This window comes from Eublepharis macularius, chromosome 14 (assembly GCF_028583425.1).
Source record: "Eublepharis macularius isolate TG4126 chromosome 14, MPM_Emac_v1.0, whole genome shotgun sequence".
Lineage (NCBI taxonomy): Eukaryota > Metazoa > Chordata > Lepidosauria > Squamata > Eublepharidae > Eublepharis > Eublepharis macularius.
Window position 1 is genome coordinate 32,004,530 of NC_072803.1, and position 21,664 is coordinate 32,026,193.

General features: G+C 48.4%; 1 protein-coding gene across 4 annotated transcripts in view; it reads right to left on the reverse strand.

Annotated features, from left to right (window-relative positions):
• Positions 1-1,005: 1,005 nt before the first annotated feature.
• The window catches only part of BMP1 (bone morphogenetic protein 1), a 160,522-nt gene continuing 139,863 nt past the window's right edge, over positions 1,006-21,664 (reverse strand). For all 4 annotated transcript variants that reach the window (XM_054997757.1, XM_054997760.1, XM_054997759.1 and 1 more), the window contains 5 exons: positions 16,571-16,696; positions 15,052-15,179; positions 5,461-5,674; positions 2,359-2,609; positions 1,006-1,699 (listed from right to left, as the gene is read on the reverse strand). In XM_054997757.1, coding sequence (XP_054853732.1) covers positions 1,565-1,699; positions 2,359-2,609; positions 5,461-5,674; positions 15,052-15,179; positions 16,571-16,696 — 854 coding nt within the window. In that variant the 3' untranslated portion in view covers positions 1,006-1,564. The remainder of the gene's footprint in view (positions 1,700-2,358; positions 2,610-5,460; positions 5,675-15,051; positions 15,180-16,570; positions 16,697-21,664) is intronic.

Consider the following 21,664-nt stretch of genomic DNA (forward strand, 5'->3'; position numbering starts at 1 on the left):
TCAATGTTAAATTCATCTACGTGTGCATAGGACTGCAGCACTAGAATATGCACAACTGTCTGACATGGTGCAAAGCAGCAGTATTACATGAAAAAGCAAAGGAAAAAAATGTGGCCAAAACACTAAGGGCCACTGCTTTGCTACCATGTTTGTGGAAGAATCACATCACTGCCAGGGTGGTACCCACATAGAAGGAGGAAGTCCTAATCTTCCAGGACCCATCCACATCAGCGCTATTGTCCTTGCCCCAGCCCCCCCCCTGTGGTGGCCATTTCCCCTCTCCCACCAGAAAGCTTTTAAAAATAATTGACATCTCAGTATAACATGATCACTCAGAAGGATGGGCAAATGGCTTGGCTTGTTCAGCCATAGTGGATCAGTCGGAATAAGAACTTTCAAACTACTTCTGCAGCTGTACATGCAAGTTTCTTTCTCACCCATGCTTATGGCTGCCTAGGATTATGACCAAGGACTGTACAGCACTCTGACCATTAAGTATAGCAGAAAAATCAACTGATCCTCATTTAAAGGAAGTTCATCCACCAAGGATTGACAGAGAGGATCTCAACCATATAGCTAATGAACGTCACAGGAAATATGCGAGTTCATGGGTAAGAGCCCAAACAGCAACTCAGCTGATGTGATAGGGGAGGAACTCAAGTGAATGGCTAGAGCTGTTAATGGAAAGCCAGTGGAAAAGAGAAACAACCACAGAGATAGTCTCAAAACAGAAAACACAGGAATAGTTAAGAATTAGCCCTCTGAAGGGGCTTTGGATAAACCAAGTAAGAAAGTTGCCCAAGGAACCTGAGGAAATTAAGATTTAACAACTGGAAACAAGGTATTTTTCTAGATCTGGACTCTGCAAGTGGGAAATGCAGGTTTTGCTTTTGTTCCAATTCAAAATTTAATTTAATTTTAAAAAGTTAAAGAATGAGCAAGAAGTTTTTCAAGTTACAATTTTCTTGGGAATGGAAGAATGAAAAAAAAAAAACCACTCATGAATGATAGAGGGTTAAAGACGCTGATGGGCATCTCTTTAGAAGTACAAGAAAGTGTGTTTATTACATCGTTACAACAGATAGACAGCTTCTGCAAGCATGGCAGTCTCTCCACTGCATTTGGGTCTGGTCATTCAAGGTATCTGAGCTGGTCAACCTGGTTTATGAAATTTATAAAGGAAAACATCTGCCAGAGGTTGGATTTCCCAGAATTATTTTCAATTATAACCACCGGGACTGGGGGGAGAGCAGCGTAGACAAAAAAAAAACTGTAAATGGAAGCTGTGAAGTGGTTAGTCCTGGAGACACTCTGCTCAAGAAATAAAGAGGCACAGAATTTTTTTTTAATGAAAGGATTCCCCCGAGCCTAGTCCACATAAGCGGCTGGCAGCACCTTTGTTTCTGTGTGAGTGTTTCACACTCTGAGGTGTACTGTGTATTTCTCCTTCCAGTCTATTTCAATTTTTTCTCCATGGGTGTCTTTTTTTGTTTTTAACAGCCAAGACCTGTCCTTCCATTGCTAGAAGGTCGTTCTCTGCTGTAAGGGGTTGGGAAGCCAAGCATCATTTCCGTGTGTGAAGAGTGTCCTGGAATTTGGTGCTAGTGTAACGTAGGTGGAAGCCCTTCTTATTGATGGTGTCATCAGAATGGAATCTTACCATCACTGAGTCACCAGCGGAATAAACCTCTTCAGGAGGCTAGCAGGAAAAAAGAGCAGAGAGAGAGTGTGTATTAAAGCAAATAGGAAAACACAGTTTCTCTGTAACCTTAACAGTAATAATCTAACTTCTTTAGTATAGGCAGGCTGGGCTTGTGCCTCATCTGTGACCCAAAACTGAAATCTTGCGCTAAGGATTAGGTACTCTGTGCAGTGATTTACACTCTAGGCTAAGAGGGTATAAATCACGGCATCCTCCACATACACAGAACAGCATGGAGAGAGGCCACTCTATTTGTCTTGACCTCATCCTGAACTTCCCCATTTATCTAAGAGGCTGTGAGGTTAATTCACTACCTCTTTCTCCTCGGTACTCTGTTTGGCTATTTTGCCACTCTAGTTTCAGTTGCTGCCCTATGATCAGAGAGGATATGATCTAGTACTCTTGCAATGTGCTATATAAAAGATTACATGCATTTGTGATTTTTAAAAGTCCTGTTGTTGCTACATTACTTGAGGACTACAAGGATATAAGCATACAGCACATGCAGATGAGACCACGCTATATCACAGTATTCAGACTAACATAAGGTGTGATCCACAGAAAGAAGGGTATACTTAAACTGCACTGAAATCAATGGTATTTAAATATTTAATTATATTCCTGTAACGGTCAGGAATGCAAAATAAGCAGCTTACCCCAGAGCCGCAGTAGCGTCCCAGACGTGGGGCTGTCCCATCATAGCCATCAAACAGCTCCATGTAGTCATAGCCACAGTCTGCTTCTTCCTCAATCTCAAATGTCTGGAAGATGAGTTCCACTCCATATCCTTCCTCAGCCACAATTACCCATTCACAGTCTGAACCCCCAGGGTAGTTGTTGTCTCCAAACTGGGCATGTGAATAGAGATCCTTGGTTTTCACTTCAGCTCGCATCTGGCCCCCACATTCTAGAAGTCAGAATACATACACATAATGGAATTCCTGGATTTCACAAAAGGCCATCCAATCAGAACTAGAATGTGACATGGGACAAATCTTCAATGGACCTATAATCACAGGAACAGACTCTTTTGCTATGTGGAATCCTATTAAAGTAGACTTCCAAGACTGCAAGCAGCAGAATATCTAAGTGTGCCTAAATGAAGGTCTTTCTGTGCTCTTAATTCACTATATCAGTAAAGTACACTGGAAGAGTCAGGGGAGAAGGAAGTAACTGCCTATAGAGTAGGGTTGTTCTCAAGGTACCTACTAGCCCAACATCCATTTGAGCACTCTAGTATAACAATCTTTGTTTTACTAAACGTTTGGCTGCACTGAATCCAAGAGTTCCCAAGTATTCTTCTGAGAAGCCAAGCCTAGCCACTAATCTCAATACAAAACTGCGCTATGAGTTATCCTTCATCTCTCCATACACCAAAGTCAAAAGGGCTAGAGATGAGCAAAAGATGATTTTCAGTCACTAGTTAATGACTGCTTTATGGACTAAGGTTATTATTGAGGGTAGAGATAATTCTACTCTAACCATAGCTGAAGCCGTTGATGAAGGACAGCTAACAGCTGACAGACCAATTTGTTTTGAGCAAACAGTCTAAAGACTGGAGATTTCCAGAGCCCCAAACTGGTGCTGCATGTAGAAGCTGGGGCAGTGATTTCATTTTATAAATTTCCAAGGTTGGAGAAATCAGACAACCTCTTCTCTTCCTATAAAATCTTAAAATACCAAAGACATTTTCAAGGTAATGCTTAGTCCATAAGGGCTGTCCAAGAGCCCAACTGATGGAACATCATCCCTAAATATTTAAAGCTAGACACCTGTTCTAGAGGTTTCTAATCTATTGTCCATTTATAATGATGAGATCTTCTACTAAAAAAACCACACTCTTGGTTTTATCATAATTTACACTACATAGATTTGTTTTACAGTAGGACCCAATTGTCTCTGCAATCTTGTAAGACCAATTTGAGAATGGGAAATTAGCAGTGTGTCATCAACATAAAGCAAAACTGAAATATCCTTTCTACCTACTCTTACTGGAAAAAATTGGGATCCCAAAAGGTATTCTACCATATCATTTATGTATAAATTAAAAAGTAATCAGGCCAAAATGAAACCCTGACATACCCCTTTTCAAGTTTTCATTGAGCTAGTCAGTTGGCCATACACACCTAATCTGATCTTTAAACTGGTGTCTGTGTAAACGTCTTTTATATGCTCTATCAACCTATTATATTCATATTAATTAATATTCTTCACAAATTATATCTTGAGATGGAATTGAATGCAGCTTTGAGATTGACAAATGCCACATACACAGTGCAATTCTAAGCAGAGTTACTCCAGTCTAAGTCCATTGATTTCAATGGGCTTAGAATGGAGTAACTCTGTTTAAGATTGAACTGATAGTTGCCTAGATGGTCCATTGAATATTTATTAATAAGATGTTGTAATAAGGCAATAGTCCACGGCTGAATGCTCCTGTCTAAATCCAATTTGCTCTGGTGCTAACAAGTTCAACTACACATGCCTTCAGCTTCAATGGAAGATGTGTTGCATAAAACTTTCCTATACATCCAGCAGGCTTATTGCTCTGTAGTTAGCTGGATCAGTATGTTCCTTTTTATTATAAATTGCCATGACAATATAAGAAGTCCATTTCTGGGGGAACCTACCAAATCTGTCTACAGAAGTAAATAGGGTGGCTAAAACAGGCCTGGAAAGCTTTGGGTAAATCTGGGGTGGAGGGAGGGGGAATGAACTTTTCACCCAGGGCTTTATTGTTCCTGACTGAGGAAATTAGAGATTTTAGTTCACTAGCAGATACAGGTGGCCACTCAGGTATGTTAGTTGATTGGCATCATCATACAGAGTTCAACTGTGTAACCCTTGTGAGCTTGACCATTAAATAATTTAGAAAAATATTCTTCCCAGTGGTCTTTGAATATATAAGAATCTAATTCATAGCGTACTCTCCTTTCTGAAGCTACAAAACTTCATCATGTCTTTCTGAGTTAGAGCCAAGGCAAGCTCCTGCCATGATATATATGTGATAACAGATATTAAAATATGTATGTATGTGTTATTTAGGGCTGATGTATAGACAGAATGAGAGTTGGAAATGGCAAAACTGAATGCATTTAATATAAGCCCAGTCAATTTTGTTAAAATTATATTCTATTTTCAGGTAACCTCCTGCCTCCATCTTATTAATAAAGTAATAAAATGCAAAACAATAAAAAAACAGCCAATAGATAAAAGAATAAATCAGTGACTATGTAAAGTACAGAGTCAACATAAACCAAATCCATTCACTAGCAGAACAATATCATCATCATCATCATCAACTTGTTCAACTCATATGCCCATGGAAAATTTTTTGAAGGTTGGCAGAGCTGGGGACAGATGTATTTGACATGACAGGGAATTCCAGACTCTCTTTGCTGCCAGTGAGAAAGCCCAGTCACTTGTGACCACCTGTTCATCTTCTAAGGACAGCAGAACACGGAGCAGAGCTTCTCCCAATGACCTAAACGTATGCATCAGCTCATGAAATACTCTTGTACCAAAAGGTTTAGCACTTTGAAGGTCAAAAGCAGATCACTGAGCTAGATCCAGAAATAAACCATGAAACGGAATTAACACCAGAGTAGTGGTCACAGCAGCTTGTACCTGTCAACTGGGCAGTTTCTTGCAGTTTCCAAGACCTTTTCAAAGGGAGCTTGACATAGAGCAGCCAGATTATCTCACTCATAAATACAATTTTTGTTTAAATGCACAAATGAAGCAACATTAAGTGTTACCTGATGTGTAGGTTGCCTCAAAGCCTTTCTTCTGGACAGAGTTATCCGAGAAGAACCTGAGGAACATCCTGTTGCTGGAGGAGATGATAGGGTCTGGTTCTTTCATTCCACAGAACCGTCCCAAGACAGGAGCTTTGGCATCTTTTCCATTATAAACCTCCAAGTGGTCATAAGTGCATTCTTGATGGCCTTCAATGTCCAACTCCCTGATGGTCTAGAAAATAGGAAACTTGTTTGTAAGGATCGTAGAAGAAAAAAACACTGGTGCTCTATGACCCTGGCCAGTCACTAATGTTATTAAATAACCACTAGAATAATAGGTCAAGATCCAGCTTCGTCTTCTGAATGGGAATTGCTGGATGGCTCATGGTTACTGCTGCTATTACATATATATATATATGCCCTCCTGCCTTCCAAGATGTCAACTAAAGTTTTGAATCACATTCCACATGGGCCAGATATGGCCCTAGAAATCTGGGCTTCAAATGCTTGCCAGAAGCACTAATACAGAAGAGTATTGCAGCAGCAACCTTTATTGACATTACCACAGAAGAGTATTTGAGATGTTCTTTTTTTTCCTCCAAGAAGCTACTTAAGAACATTTGCTGAGCCAGGTCACATTGAAGACTAATCTAAATGTTACCAGAATGGCATAGTTCCTTCTGTTCCATGGTTGCTCCTATATTGCTCCAGGTTCCCACATTGCTCCAGTAACATACAATGCTTCTGGCCCCTATAGCAGGTTATGACTAGGGGTGTGCGCTTCGGGTTTCTGATTCAGGAAAAATACCCGAATTGGACCCAATTTGTAAAGATTCAGGATTTCCGAAACAGCCCCAGCATACCGGGGCCATTTCAGAAACCCGAATCAAAGATTCCCAAAGCTATTTGTATAGCTTTGGGAAGCTTCGGGTCAATGTCCCTCGGCCCTCTCATTGCCTGCAGAGCAGGAGGGAGAGGGACATTTAAACGATCAGCTGTTTGTCGGCTTCCGACAAGCAGCTGATTTTGAAGGGAGGAAGGTTCCAGCCCAGCTTGCAAGCTGGGGGAGGGGAACTTTCCTCCGTTCCAAGTCTCCCCACCTCTATCTAGCTGGTACGGGGGAGCCTATGAAGGGAGAAAAGTTCCCCAAGCCACTTGCAAGCCGGGTGGGGAACCTTCCTCCCTTCAAAGTCAACCCCCTTACCAGCAGGGTAGAGGGGGAAGGAGAGACTCTGAAAGGAGAAAAGTTTTCCCCAAGGCTTCCAAGCAGGGCGGGGACCTTCCTCCCTTCAAAGTCAACCCCCCTCTACCCAGCTGGTAAGGGGGAGACTCTGATGGGAGAAAAGTTCCCCCCGCGCAGCTTCCAAGCCATGCAGGGAACTTTCCTCCAGAGTTGCTCCCTCTCCCTCTACCCAGCTGGTAAGGGGGTTGGGAGGAAGGTTCCCCACCCAGCTTGGAAGCCGTATGGGGAACTTTTCGCACTTCAGGGTCCATTTCTCCCTTCGTGGCTCCAAGAGCACTGGGTGAAGGAGGTGGCGGTGAGGCGGGCTTCAGCCCTGCACCTTGCCGCAGGGTGCCCATTCACCCAGTGCTCTTGGAGCTGTGGACTTCCCCTGCTCCGAGAGCACTGGGTGAAGGGGGGGGGGGTGGCGAGGTGGGCTTCAGCCTGTGCCTTGCCGCCGGGTGCCCATTCACCTAGTGCTCTTAGAGCCGCAGACTTCCCCTGCTCCGAGAGCACTGGGTGAAGGAGGTGGCAGTGAGGCGGGCTTCAGCCCTGCACCTTGCCACAGGGTGCCCATTCACCCAGTGCTCTTGGAGCTGTGGACTTCCCCTGCTCCGAGAGCACTGGGTGAAGGGGGGGGGTGGCGAGGTGGGCTTCAGCCTGCGCCTTGCTGCTGGTTTTGTAACTGCCTGGAAGAAACAGCCTTTGAGAGGTGGAGTAGTTCAAGCCTGCTGGTGACTTTAATGCATATGGCTCATTTGGAAGCTTGCCACCTCTCTGCTTCTTAATGTATAGATTTGTAAGTAAACATTACAAAAATGCCATCCCTTCAAGAAAACTGATCCTCTAGCAGTTAGAACTTCCTTAAGGAAGCAGGGATTAGAAAACATCGAGGTAGGGAAAAAAATAAAACACAGAAGCTAGATTGATTTTAAAAGAGGCCAAACGTCATCTGCTTAAATCCCAGTTTGGGACAACTTTCTCATGTATGCAAAGGAAGGTTATGCTTGCCCCTTCTAGACAACATTTCCTTGTCCTTTACTGGGAGACAGATTGGTTGGCAGATAAGGCCTCTTGGTGATATGAGAAAGAACCACCTTGGTCCAGGGCTTATCAGAGACGCTGGTGCTACTGAGATCAAAGGGGAAGCAGTGAATGGGAGTGAAAGGGCAGGGGCTGAAGGCAGCTAGGCATGCTTTCAGATTTTTCACTTCATGTTCTTTCACTTCATTCCTTTCAACCCCCCCGCCCCCAAATACTCATGTTGATTTCATCGTTCTTAAAAATAAAAAGAGATTAAAGCAGGAACATTTACCTTACGGTTGCCATATGTATGGTAACTCTATGGTAAAATTGTGAAGTTTTCAGTGATTCTTAGAGATATCAGTTCTGGAGAAATGGGTACCCCCCCATAATCCTGTCAGAGGGTCAGGCAAATTGATGCTGATCATTATTGTATTCATTCCACTGCTATAAACAGTGGCCACCCCAAGTCCAATCTCCCTGAAACTTGGTATGCCGCAGGAGGAGGGTTGGGAGAGGGTCTCCTGAAGGTTTGATGCATCTTGCATCCCAAATGCCACCCCCAGCCTCCCAGAATTGCCCATTAAGTTTGGGCTGAATTCAATGAGTGATTCTCAGGAGTGAAGTTGATGCCGTTGTCAGGGCGTGCCGCCGCTGCCGCTGGGTGTGGCCCTGGGCGGTCTGCTCCTGACGTCATAGGGGGGCCAGGGATTCTGCAGGACCCTGCTCTGTGGAAGGAGGGGCGGTATACCTCACCCAGACTCCCTCTCAGTCCACTCGCTGGCCTGCTCAACCTGGCCTGCTTGCCCCCTGTGTCCTTCTTCATCCCTTCCTTCCAGAACTCTCCTCCAAACCTCCACTCTTGCATTGCACCGTCCTCACTCCACATCATCACTCCTCATTCACACCCACCACCACAGGGCTCTTCCCAGCCAGCTTTTATAGGGCTTCCTTCTACTGTCCCACCCCTCTTCCAGCCTGGTCTTGGGCTGCACCAAGCAGTTGCAGCTGGGGTAGCTGATCTGGCCCCACTGACCAGCACCAGCTGTGCCTTGTTCCCTGGCTGCCCAGCCTCCCTGCCTTGGCTGATTGCTGAAGGCCTGTCCAGCTGCAGTTCCCTGGCTAGCAGCCCGGCCTCCCTGGCTGAGCTGATGGCTGAAGGTGGGTCCAGCTGCGGCTCGTTGGCTGGTTGCCCAGGGCTTCATGCCGAGTGCCTCCACTAGCCCCACCTGGAGTGGCTTGGCTTTTGGCAACTCCTGGGCCAGGCTACTATTTTCTAGCTGGGGCGTGGCTTTGGGTTGTTGGGGCTGCTGCTGCTTCTCCTCCTCAGGTAAGGCCTTTGGGTGGGTGACTGCTGGGCCCCCAATCCCTCTGCCCTTGCCCCCTTCCGCCTTGCTTAGTCCCCTTTCTTTTCCTAGGGGAGTGGGACTCGCTGGCCTCTCTCTGTCTCCCCCTGCCTCCTGAGGCCCTGGGCCTTTGCCCCTTGCCCCTGGCACTGGCAGGTTCTGGCCCCATTTGCCCATGGGAGGGGTTGGCCTGCTGTCCCCCAGCTGCCCCTTCTGCCTGCCAATCAGACCGGTTGACCTGCTGTCAGCCGGCCGACCAGTTGACCTGCTGTCTGCTGGCTGACCAGTTGACCTGCTGGCTGCTGGCTGCCCCCTCTGTATGCCTGTCCGCCCAGTTGACCTGCTGTTCCCTCCTACCAAGTCTGGGGGCTGGGACCCAGACCCCGGACACACACCCCCGCTTGGCTTTGAGTTGTGGGGGTCCGGTTCAGTCTCGAACATGCGGGACATGAAGTCTGCGTCCACATGCTGTGCCCCCTGGCGGTATTTGATGGTAAATTGGAAGGGTAGGAGGGAGAGGTACCACCGCAGCACCCTGGGATTGTGCGCCTTCATGCGGTGGAGCCACTGCAGGGGCGCATGGTCCGTCAGCAGTACAAAGGGGTTGTTGGCCAGGTAGTACTGCAGGGCCCCCACTGCCCACTTGACTGCTAGGGCCTCCCGCTCCACTGTGGCATAGCGCTTCTCTGCGGGCTGTAGCTTCCGACTCAGGAAGAGAATGGGGACGTCTACTCCATCATGCTCCTGAGTCAGCACAGCCCCGAGGCCGGTGTCTGAAGCGTCTGTGGCCAGCGTGAAGGGTCGGTCAAAGTCCGGGTTCCACAGGGCGGTGGCGTTAGAGAGGGCTGACCGCAGGTCTCGGAAGGCCACCTCTAGTTCTGGGGTCCACCGGACTTGGTTGGGCATCCCCTTCCTTAAGCAGTCCGTCAGAGGTGCCGCTCGGGAGGCAAAGTGGGGGATGAACCGCCCATAATACCCCAGCAGTCCCAAGAAACGCCGGACCTGCTTCTTGGTCTGGGGCTGTGGGGCATCGGCTATAGAGGCCACCTTGTCCGGCGGTGGTCGGACCCGTCCTCCCCCGACCACGAAGCCAAGGTACTGCAGCTCCTGGAACCCCAGATGGCTTTTCTTTGGGTTGGCCCGCAGTCCGGCCTGTTGAAGGGCTCTCAAGACTGACTCCAGGTGCTGGAGGTGGGTGGGCCAGTCCGGGCTAAAGATAATGATGTCGTCAATGTAGGCCATTGCGTATGCCCGGCACTCGCCCAGCACCTGGTCCACTAGTCGCTGGAACGTGGCTGCCGCACCATGGAGACCGAAAGGCATTTTCTTAAATTGAAAAAGACCTCGGGGGGTGGCGAACGCTGTTTTCTCCCGATCCTCAGGCCGCACGGGCACCTGCCAGTATCCCTTGGTTAAATCGAGAGCCGACAGGTAGCGAGCGGACCCCAGGTGATCCACCAGCACGTCTGCTCGGGGCATGGGATAGGCATCGAACTTGGCCACCTTATTCAGCTCTCGGTAATCAACGCAGAAGCGGGTGGTCCCGTCCGGCTTGGGCACCAAGACTATTGGACTCCTCCAGGCACTCCGTGAGGGCTCAATCACCCCCAGCTGGAGCATCTCGTCCGTCTCCTTTTCCACTGCCTCCCAGCGCTTTCTAGGGATGGGTCGCCACGTAGCCCGGGCCGCCTGCCCTGGCTCGGTTGGGATGGCATGCTGTATCAGGCTGGTGCTACCCGGTCTGCGGGAGAAGACGCCTGGTACCTGGGCCCATAGAGCCTGTAGCTGGGCCCGTTGAGTTGAGTCGAGCTGGGGGTCCACCTTGGGCTCCTCGAATTCTGGGCCTTTTGTGGTCCACGGCAGTTCACTGGACGGGAGTTCCAGGGGGTCCTCCGCCAGCTGGCACTCCTCGCTGTCCCGCTCGTACCACCTCTTCAGCAGGTTCACATGGAGCGTCCTCCGCCGGCGCCGGCCCGGCCCGCACTGCAGCTCATAAGTGGTGGGACCCAGTACCCTCCGAATTTGGTAAGGGCCCCTCCATGGGTCCCCCTCCTCCCGTGGGAACACCGAGTGGTGTACTAGGACCTTTTCTCCAACTTGGAAGGTCCTCATCCTTGCACCCCGGTCGTAGGCAGCCTTCTGCTGCGCCTGGGTGTGTGTTAGCTGGCGGTTTGCCTCTGCCTGGGACTTCTGCACCCGCTCGCGGAGCTGGCTCACATACTCCTGTATGGGGGGAGCAGGGCTGCTGGCGCGGGGACTCCACCGTTCTGCCAACCGAGAGAGCATCCCCCGTGGCTTGCGCCCATATAGCAGTTCAAAGGGGCTATAGCCGGTGGATGCCTGTGGGGTCTCCCGGAGGGCGAACATGAGGGGGTCAATGTACAGATCCCACTGGTGGGGCTTGTCCCGGGTCATCTTCCTCAGGGCTTCCTTGACGGTCTGGTTCAGACGCTCTGCCAAACCATCCGTCTGAGGGTGGTAAGCCGAGGTGAATACCTGCCGGATCCCCAAATTCTGGCAGAGTTGACGCATGGCTTTGGCACGGAACGGCCCCCCCCCCGGTCCGTCAAGATTTCGTCCGGCAGGCCCACCATTGCAAACAGCTTGGACAGGGCCCGTATCATCCCCGGGGTCTGCATTGTCTTTAGTGGGATGACCTCCGGAAACCGCGTAGCATAGTCCACGATCACCAGGGCAAAGCGGTGGCCCCGGGGTGTGCGCGGCAGCGGGCCGATAAAGTCCATTGCGATGCGTTGGAAGGGTGTCTCCATGACGGGCAATGGGGAGAGGGGGGCCTTTGAGGGGCGCCGTGCAGCCATCTGCTGACAGGTGGGGCATGAGCGGCAGTGGGCCTTCACGTCCGCATTCACGGAGGGCCAGAAGAACCGCTCGAGGACCTTCTTCAGGGTCTTGTGGTGCCCCAGGTGCCCGGCCCAAGCATGCTCATGGGCCATGCGGAGAACTTCCGCCCGGTAGGCTGCCGGCACCAGTAGCTGGCGGACCTCTCCCTGGCCATTTGGGGCACGGGCCAGACGGACCCAAACCTCTCCTTGCTTCTCGATGCGGGGGAGCCGCTGGGCCCTTCTCTCATCCCGCACTTGCTCCTCCTCACGAGCTGCCGTATCTCGCAGGCGCTGCAAGGACTCGTCTGCACCTTGGGCATTGCGGAACCGGCGGTCTGCTGGAGGACCTGCGGGGTCCTCGGCCTGTGGTTCGGCCACTGGTCCACGGGAAGGGCCCTCGCTGGGGTCAGCTGCCTCCTCTACCTGCAGAGCCACAGCAGCTTGGGGGGTTGCCAACGCCCCCATCGCCTCCCTGAGTAACCGGGAAAACTCAGGGGCATCTCTCCCTAGCAGCATGGGGAGGGGTAAGTGGGCCACCTTGACGACCTCTATGCGGCGGATCGCCCCCAGGTATTCCACCGTGACCCAGACCGCAGGATACGGCAGGGTGCGGCCCATCACATCTGTCACCGGGATCCAGCGGTGCACTGGGGTGGCAGCTGGGACGAGTTGGGTGTGGATCGCCGAGACTGCGCTCCCTGAGTCCAACAGGGCCTGCAGGCTCTGCCGGCCTATCCTCACGGTGGCGCGCAGACTCTCTATCCTCTTGCCAGCTGGCGGGTTAATTTCCCAAGCCAACGCACATACCACTGGTGAGGAGGCTGTGGGGGTGCAGGCTTGCATCCGCTGCTCCACGGCCTGCATTAGCTCTGCCTGAGCTGTTTGGAAGGCCGCCTCCAGCTTCCTCCACATCCTGTCCAAGCATTCCTCTAGCCACAGTCTGAGGTCTGCTGGGGCTACGGCATTGGGATACATCCCTTTGACTGGCGCCTGCGTCGGAACGACTTTCCCCGTACGGGCCACCAACTTGTCAGGGCGTGCCGCCGCTGCCGCTGGGTGTGGCCCTGGGCGGTCTGCTCCTGACGTCATAGGGGGGCCAGGGATTCTGCAGGACCCTGCTCTGTGGAAGGAGGGGCGGTATACCTCACCCAGACTCCCTCTCAGTCCACTCGCTGGCCTGCTCAACCTGGCCTGCTTGCCCCCTGTGTCCTTCTTCATCCCTTCCTTCCAGAACTCTCCTCCAAACCTCCACTCTTGCATTGCACCGTCCTCACTCCACATCATCACTCCTCATTCACACCCACCACCACAGGGCTCTTCCCAGCCAGCTTTTATAGGGCTTCCTTCTACTGTCCCACCCCTCTTCCAGCCTGGTCTTGGGCTGCACCAAGCAGTTGCAGCTGGGGTAGCTGATCTGGCCCCACTGACCAGCACCAGCTGTGCCTTGTTCCCTGGCTGCCCAGCCTCCCTGCCTTGGCTGATTGCTGAAGGCCTGTCCAGCTGCAGTTCCCTGGCTAGCAGCCCGGCCTCCCTGGCTGAGCTGATGGCTGAAGGTGGGTCCAGCTGCGGCTCCTTGGCTGGTTGCCCAGGGCTTCATGCCGAGTGCCTCCACTAGCCCCACCTGGAGTGGCTTGGCTTTTGGCAACTCCTGGGCCAGGCTACTATTTTCTAGCTGGGGCGTGGCTTTGGGTTGTTGGGGCTGCTGCTGCTTCTCCTCCTCAGGTAAGGCCTTTGGGTGGGTGACTGCTGGGTCCCCAATCCCTCTGCCCTTGCCCCCTTCCGCCTTGCTTAGTCCCCTTTCTTTTCCTAGGGGAGTGGGACTCGCTGGCCTCTCTCTGTCTCCCCCTGCCTCCTGAGGCCCTGGGCCTTTGCCCCTTGCCCCTGGCACTGGCAGGTTCTGGCCCCATTTGCCCATGGGAGGGGTTGGCCTGCTGTCCCCCAGCTGCCCCTTCTGCCTGCCAATCAGACCGGTTGACCTGCTGTCAGCCGGCCGACCAGTTGACCTGCTGTCTGCTGGCTGACCAGTTGACCTGCTGGCTGCTGGCTGCCCCCTCTGTATGCCTGTCCGCCCAGTTGACCTGCTGTTCCCTCCTACCAAGTCTGGGGGCTGGGACCCAGACCCCGGACAGCCGTTTCATCAGTTTGGCTGTATCGAGGGAGGTTAATCATTTGTTCACTTCTAGTTGCTCCCTCTAGTTCTCTATGTTTGTTGCTCACTCACTTGCTTTATATGGTTTTGTGCATTTTTAACCAATTTTTTCTTACTGTGATTCTCTGGTGTGAAGTTAGTCCTTATAGGGAATAATGCAGCTGGGCATAACATGGCCCCCCAAATAAACCCGAATCTGCTTGAATACCCGAACCTGAAGCAGCTTGCTGCTTCGGGTTTCGAGTTTGCCTGAATTTTTTTCCTGCTCTGGGTAAACCAGAAGCAGGAAACCCGAATCTTTTGGGGGTGCACACCCCTAGTTATGACACACGCATATGACTTCTGAATTTCACTGTCAGAATGTGTAATCAGTACCCTAACTGTGGGAGGGAATTGACACATTACTGGAGTGGCACAGGAGTATATCTAAGACTGGTGGCAACCATATCACTTAGATAACAACAACGACTGCATTTATAGACTGCTCTTCTAGACAGATAAGTGCCCCATTCAGAGCAGTGAAGTAGGTCACTGCTGGGGCTGAGAGGAGTGGCTTACACAAGGCCACCTGTTGAACTCATGGTATTAGTGGACTTCAAACAACAGACTGTTGATTCACAGCCTAACCACTTAACTACTATGTAGGGCCTCAGTTCTTCTCTTCTGCCTACAGTGCTGTTTCAATTTATTTTCTGCTCAGCGAAGAAATTTCCTGTGCAAGTGCTAAAATAACAATCAATCAAAGGGGCGAGGGGCGATCTTAACTTGCCTAGCTCAGATGATAAGGACACAAGGACGACCTTTCATTTAAATATGGGACTGGATCCCACAGAACCGTTCCATTAAGAGTTGCACTTTCCCACTGATTCAGGAGACTTCCTCTGCCTCTTGTGACAAGGAGAGGCCCCTTGCATCAGGTGAAAGTGCTGCCCTTAGGGGCACAAATCCACAGGATCCGAGTCAATTTGGAACTTTGTAATATAAGCACTAATTTTTATTTTAGTAGCCTTCAGTCCTGTATGTTACCAGTTTGACGCGGTGTCCCGGTGTGGTGGTTATTGCCCAGGTGCATTCTTTCTTACTCGGATACTTATCAGGCCAGTTGGGGCTGGTGATGGTTGCAGTGATGGAAGTCATCTTGTGATCACAGCCAGCTACAACAAATAGGACTCAGTAAATAGTTGCTACAAGACATATGTTCTAAATCTACGTATCTAAATTAATCTTTCAAATACATGACCCAAAATCAAGGACACCCACTGGGCATAGCTCAGACCCCCCCAGAACTATTCTCTACTTTCTCCAATCTCATTTTCTGTCCAGATCCCCCTCAAAATCTTCTGTCTCTGTCCTTAAAGAAACAAAAATCCCCAGCTAACTCTCATTCATGCATGTTCAAAGCTTCTCTTCCAAGCAAGCCAGTTCTGTCCCCCAGCCTTCAGTTGAAAACAGCAATGAAAAAGTATAAAACAGACAGCTGCTGTCTAATCAGTGGCCATCCAAGTTGCTAGCCAATCCATCCTACCTCCACCCAGCAACTGTGCAGGTACAATCAGCAGCGGCGCCAGGGTTTTCAGCGCCTGCAGCTGGCTGGCGGGCTGGGTGCCCCCGCGCGCGCGCGCGCGCACACACACACCTGCCTGCATGATGATGTCACATATGATGTAATCACGGGTGCACACGCCGCTGGCCCAATCACTGTGGCGGGCAGCTGGGACGGCATGTGGGTGGCCTCCGAGATCTCCCACTTGGTTGCCCTGCGCCGCTGCAGACGCCTGCCCGCGGCTGCTGCACCCGGCCAGGGGCGTGTGCTGGTGGCGGCGGCATGGGGGGGGGCCTAGGAGGCTGCAGCTCCGTGGCACACACTCCCGCCCCCCCCGCGCCTCCTCTGGCACCCCGCACCCTGAGGCCACTGCCTACCTGGCCTCAATGGGCGCGCCGGCCCTGGGTACAATTAGAATGGTGATTTCCACTATCAATGTGAATCCTTCCTGTGCTGGAACTTTAAAACCTAGCTCTCTCCCCATGCCATGTCAAGAAGAAAAAAAGAGATGGCAATTAGCTGAATTTGTCCCCGTTAAGATGGTTATTCAGCATGCTGAGCATTCTATGAATTGAGTCAAAACTGGTTGAAGGATGGTGGCCTTAAGGCCATTGTGAATGTATGGTTGAGAACATATGTCGTTCTTGATTGCCAGACGAAGGCCCTAACACACCATCCACAGAACCATACCTGCTCTCTCAATGCTTTTCAGTGATTTTCAGATGAAAATAGGGACTTTTCTCTATTTTATTAGATTGTAGCTCCTTCTGGGGAAGTATAGAACAAGCAACATGAACAAGTCTTTTCCCTGTGGGCACATTCCAGAGCTCAAAAATTTAAAACCATATATTTCCCTACCACATGGGCAGACTGTTCATTGTATGACATTCTAGCAGAATCACAATTTCTTGATCAAAACAGTCTTCTGTGTGTATAGATCATGGGGTTGGCATCTCATGAGCTGTAAGAGGGGCCCCTTTTCAAGAGCACCAGATCACTTACCTTCTTTGCAATCGTGCTTGTTGTCGTGAAGCACAAAGCCACTGCGGCACTGGCACTCGTAGCTACCAAATGTGTTCAGGCACTCGTGTTGGCATCCCCCATTATCCTTTGAACATTCATCTTTGTCTAGGAAGGAAGCGTCAGTTGTTTAGCAGGTTGCCCCCTACTGAGCAACAGTGAACATCAGTTACATGGTTATAGCAGGCAAAAAGGTTAGGTGACATCTGAATTGGCTGAATAATTTGGGGACTGGCAACTTCACCACACTGCAAGAAGGCCCACGGCATGATCTCCACAAGGTTAAGGCCTTCTTGAATGGTATGAAGCCCCTGTTCAGTACAGTGTATGCAATGAACCAAATAAACTGGTAATGCTTCTCTAGGACTATACCACTTCAGATGCAATCCAGTTTGATTGCTCCTGCACATGAGAACCTAGCATGCCAATAAAGGTTCACCCTAGCCTTCTCCCCGATGTGCTTTTCTAATGTTTTTCTAAGTGCCAGGAAGGAGTTTTCCCCCTCCCCATGCAAAAACATTCCATCATGCAGTCTTTCCCTTATCACTTGAAGTGGTTCAGCCCAGCAAAAGCTTTTCTATTTGGTTCTGATGATTGCATAAGCCAGTTTTTCCACAACACTGCATCACCTTACAGCTACATCAGTGACCAAAAAATATTGTTCTCAATTGAGGATATATCTTCTTGTTTGTTCTCAGAACTTAAAAGCCACTTTTATGCTCAGCAGCACACCAATTTATTGGCCTGCCTCTCAGTCAGTTTCCCCATATTGGAATTCAGGGATGTGGATAGCAAGAGGATAGCCAAGTTGTACCCAGAAGTTCTAGCTAGTCTTCTCTATGTGCAACTGAAATCAAACAGCGCATATAGACTGGGAATAACCATTACCTGCTTACTGAAAAGATGACTTGGAATAAACAGACACATGGACAACACAGAGGATGCAGGGAAAGAGACCAGGACATGCCGTCCCTCTTTACTTATCAACAGAAAATGTCACAGACACAATAAAATGCAAAACAAGGTCAACTGGTTAATGACAAACCAGAGAAATCTAAAAACAATAAGGAATTAAAAATAATAAAAAAAACCAGCAATCAGTTCAGTCAAGTAAAGGCTTCAGAGATCGGTTCTCTTGATGGCAAAAGCTCAAAGCTTAAGGCAGAATAAAAGGGAGAAGATACTCTCTGTCCTGGGGAATGACTGCTAGACTGAATCCTTTGGAGGTGCTGTAGAGTTCCTGAGAAACAAACTCAAAGATAGGCAAGTTCAGTGAGGAACTTGAATGCGCTTCTTTGGGCGGAATTTCAAGGACGGAAGTCGTATTCTCTGCACGAACATCCTTTCTGAAATGAGAGACATAAAGAGATGGAGAAAGGGAGAGAACACATAATTCCAGATTTTAGTGCAAATAACAGGGTGTGGGGGAAAAATAAAGTTAATTCAAATAAACAGGTGGAGGGGCATGCAGAGAAAGAGGCCATACTCTTAAAGTACATACCACAAACAGCCAAATTAAGAAAAAGCCAAGATATAGAAAGGGACACAGCTACAGGAGACAGACTGCATAAAAAGGAGAAGCATTAAACTCAAGTAGAAGCCAGGGTGGAGGATCTTGTTGGCGGATTCAAAATGAAACACAGTTCTGACACCTTCAGCTGAGCTTCAGTCCAGGCAATATTGCCAGGGAGATGGCTCTTCCTAACTCTTCAGAGCTGAAATGCTATCAGGATCTTGGAGTGTATCCCAAACTACAAATCTTCCTGGAGGATGAATGGGACCCTTCTCAGGCTTGAGGAATGAGGAATCCTTCCTGTCCCTGTCAAAATATGCTGGAGTTTTGGAAAGAAGGACCTGGAGAACTACCAGTATCAGAAACAGAACCTAGCTAAGAGAACTAGGATTTCAGGGTTCTAGATTGAAGCCCCCACCCCCAGCTCATTTTCTAGAGAATAACATCTCAAGAAGGCGCAGGCAGATATAACCTGGAGGGAAGACAAAGAGTGCCCACAGGGAGCACATTTAAAGGGTACAGCCAAGTTGCAATGAGCTTGAGAACTGGTAGAATCAAGGCCAGTTTCCCAAAATGGGGCAGGCAAGTCTATGACCTCCACTAATATTTAAGCAGACATTCTGGAGCTAGCAGTTGCTTGTGCAACAGCACAAGTATGGTCTGAAGGTACTTGATACAGTGACTTTGCTAAAACTCAGCAAGTTTGAGTGCTGGAATGGGTGGACATCTGGGAAAGATATATATACTGCCTTGAGTTCCATGAAATGTGGGATATATATGTAATAGCACATAAAAGATCCCATAAAACTGCTGCCCCAGCCTTGTGGTTTACAGGACACACTTGCTCATCTCTCCAACTTTTTCAGGGAGAGGGAAAGTTGTCCTGAACCATACTCTTCAAAGCCACTTCCATTAATTATAACTGATCTCCAGACTACAGATCAATTTCCCTGGGGAAAATGGCTGCTTTCGTGGGTAAACTTGATGGCATTATACCCTGCTGAGGTCCCTCCCCTGTCTCCATCCTCAAATCTCCAGGAATTTCCCAACTTGGAGTTGGCAGCCCTACTAACATGCCTGCAAGTGTGCCTAACATTCTATAGCAGGACAAGCCAAATCCTTCCCTGCCAGTCAAACAGCCTTAGCATTGCCTAAGTATCATAACTTATTCTTGCATGGTGAAAGAAATGGTAGACCAAGAGATTTTGTCTTCCCGTTTACCTCTAAAAATGCCAAATAGTGCTACAACTTGGGATGTATTCCCTTCTTAATGGGCCACAAAATCCCTGAATGTATATCTTCTGGAAACTTGGTAATAGATGATAAGAAAGCTGTATTATTTTTGAGGTTGCTTCTTTGTCCCTAATATAAATGCAACTGCACACATTACAATTTCTGCACAAAACACCGACGTTATCCTGGGCCGATTCCAGACGACTAACCTGAAGGCGCTGCATGCCGCCATGTTCCGGATCGCGACGGGGAAAACGCGAAATATCGCGTTTTCTCACGTGAGAAAACGCGATATTTCGCGTTTTCCCCGTCGCAATCCGGAACATGGCGGCATGCAGCGCCTTCAGGTTAGTCGTCTGGAATCGGCCCTGGAGTTTCCAGTAACAAACACATGAGGGCTGCTTCCAGCTCATTCACTTTTGTGTTGCTCCATCATTCCTTTTCTGCAATCAGATGTAAAAGAAATTGAAACTGAGGTTCTACTTGGTACTTAATGTAGAGCTACATTCTTCATAGAAAATCTGCAATGATCTTCCCCACATTGCAGCACGTTCACTTGGTAGTCACTCCCATTCAGGAAAAGTTCTGCATCTCCACATCATTTCCCTTTTTGTTCCTTTCTCTGCCTGTTTTCTTAGGGCTATTGTACTGATTAATCCATTGTTAGTTATCAGTTCCTGGAGGGTTTTCTTTAGTAGGAGTGAAAGTACTGGTTTTCACTTTGCAGCCCAATCCATTGCTCATATTTTAATTCATAATTGCATGTTCATATTACAATAATAAAAAAATTAAAAATTGAGGAACTGTTTTGGCTGCAAAGTGAAAAGCACTATGCAATTCCTTCAACCTCCACAAATGTTAATTTATGATTGATTCAGGAATACCACAAATGGCTGTGAAAGAAGAAATAGTAATTGATTAAGTGGGAATTAGAAGGAATTGAGGAAATTTGAAAAGACAGTAACCCTGAGAAACATTAATAGTGCACTGACTGGACGAACAAATTGTGTGAATATATATCTATGGCTAAATTAACTTCCTAGATGCATAATAGACCAATCTTAGAATTTCAGGAAAAATGGAAAGTCCTTTTTGACTACGTAGCTGATAATTAAGAAAAACTAAGAATAGCTTTTATGGAAGCAGGCTAATTAGAAAATTAATATTTTAAAATGTTGAATATAAAATATTGAGTATAATGTTGAATATAAAATGCTGAGAACAGAGTAAGTAAGGAGATGGAGAGGAGTAATATTTTCTAGCTTAAATGTGCTGTAATATATTCTATGTCTTTTTTTAATGTAATGTTCCTGTCTTTTTCTTTCCCAATAAACTTTTTAACTTGGAAAAAAAAACAGTACACTGACTGTCCACCATTGCATTTTAATGTTCTCTTTTTGTTTTTTAATCTCCACAAGTCATTTCTGGAAAACAAGAGAGAAAACACTAGAACGTAATGGGTTGGCCATCAACGTCAAGTGGATTTGCATTTTAAAGACAGTTTGAATGAACTATGGCAATTCCACACTGAGAATATGGAAATTGTACATGCATTTTAAACACCCTTGTACGTGTGCCTGGGAACCATGGACTGATGTCCACGTATTTGCTGCAGGGGACATTGGTATTTACTGTGGCAACTGTAATGTGTCCAGTTACCCTACTGTAAGTCAGTGCAAAGAAGCCCCAAGTTACTTGCTGAGTCTAATTGTGCTAGTGCTCTGTTTGGATACCCATGAGATGTTGGTCCAATTACTGAAAATAACTTTTAATGATATTTCTAAACCTGGATGCAGAAGAAAGCTTGAAAACAAAATCTTAGGTGCTAAAGTTGATGCAGAGCTCACTATTATTAATGGTCCTTCATTGTAGCAACCCATACATTACTAGGCACAAAGAACTGTATTGCCTTTTCTTCTTCTAATTTTATGTCACAGCCTCCATAGCAGCAAAGCAGTCCTGGCTCTACAGAGTCCCTCCGTTGACCACACCTGTGCATCAGTAGACAAATCAACTGACTGTTCACCGCTCTGAGTGTGGCACTAATCCATTGCAAAGGGCGGTATATAAGCAAACTATTATTATTGTTATTACTGTAGTTGTTAGAGACTAGGTAACAACATGATTTTGCTCACACATCTGTAATAACTTCCAGGACAATCTTTATGGCCTCAAGCAGCCAGCAGTGTAGGACAGCTACAGTTCCCCTGTTCACACCACATATGATACTAACCTCCAGGTTTTTTTCCTGTTTCTATTTAGCTGTCCTATTGTCTGGTTATTCCAGAGAATAGGCCAGGCTTTGTCTGAGGTTTGGGGTCCCCCCCCAA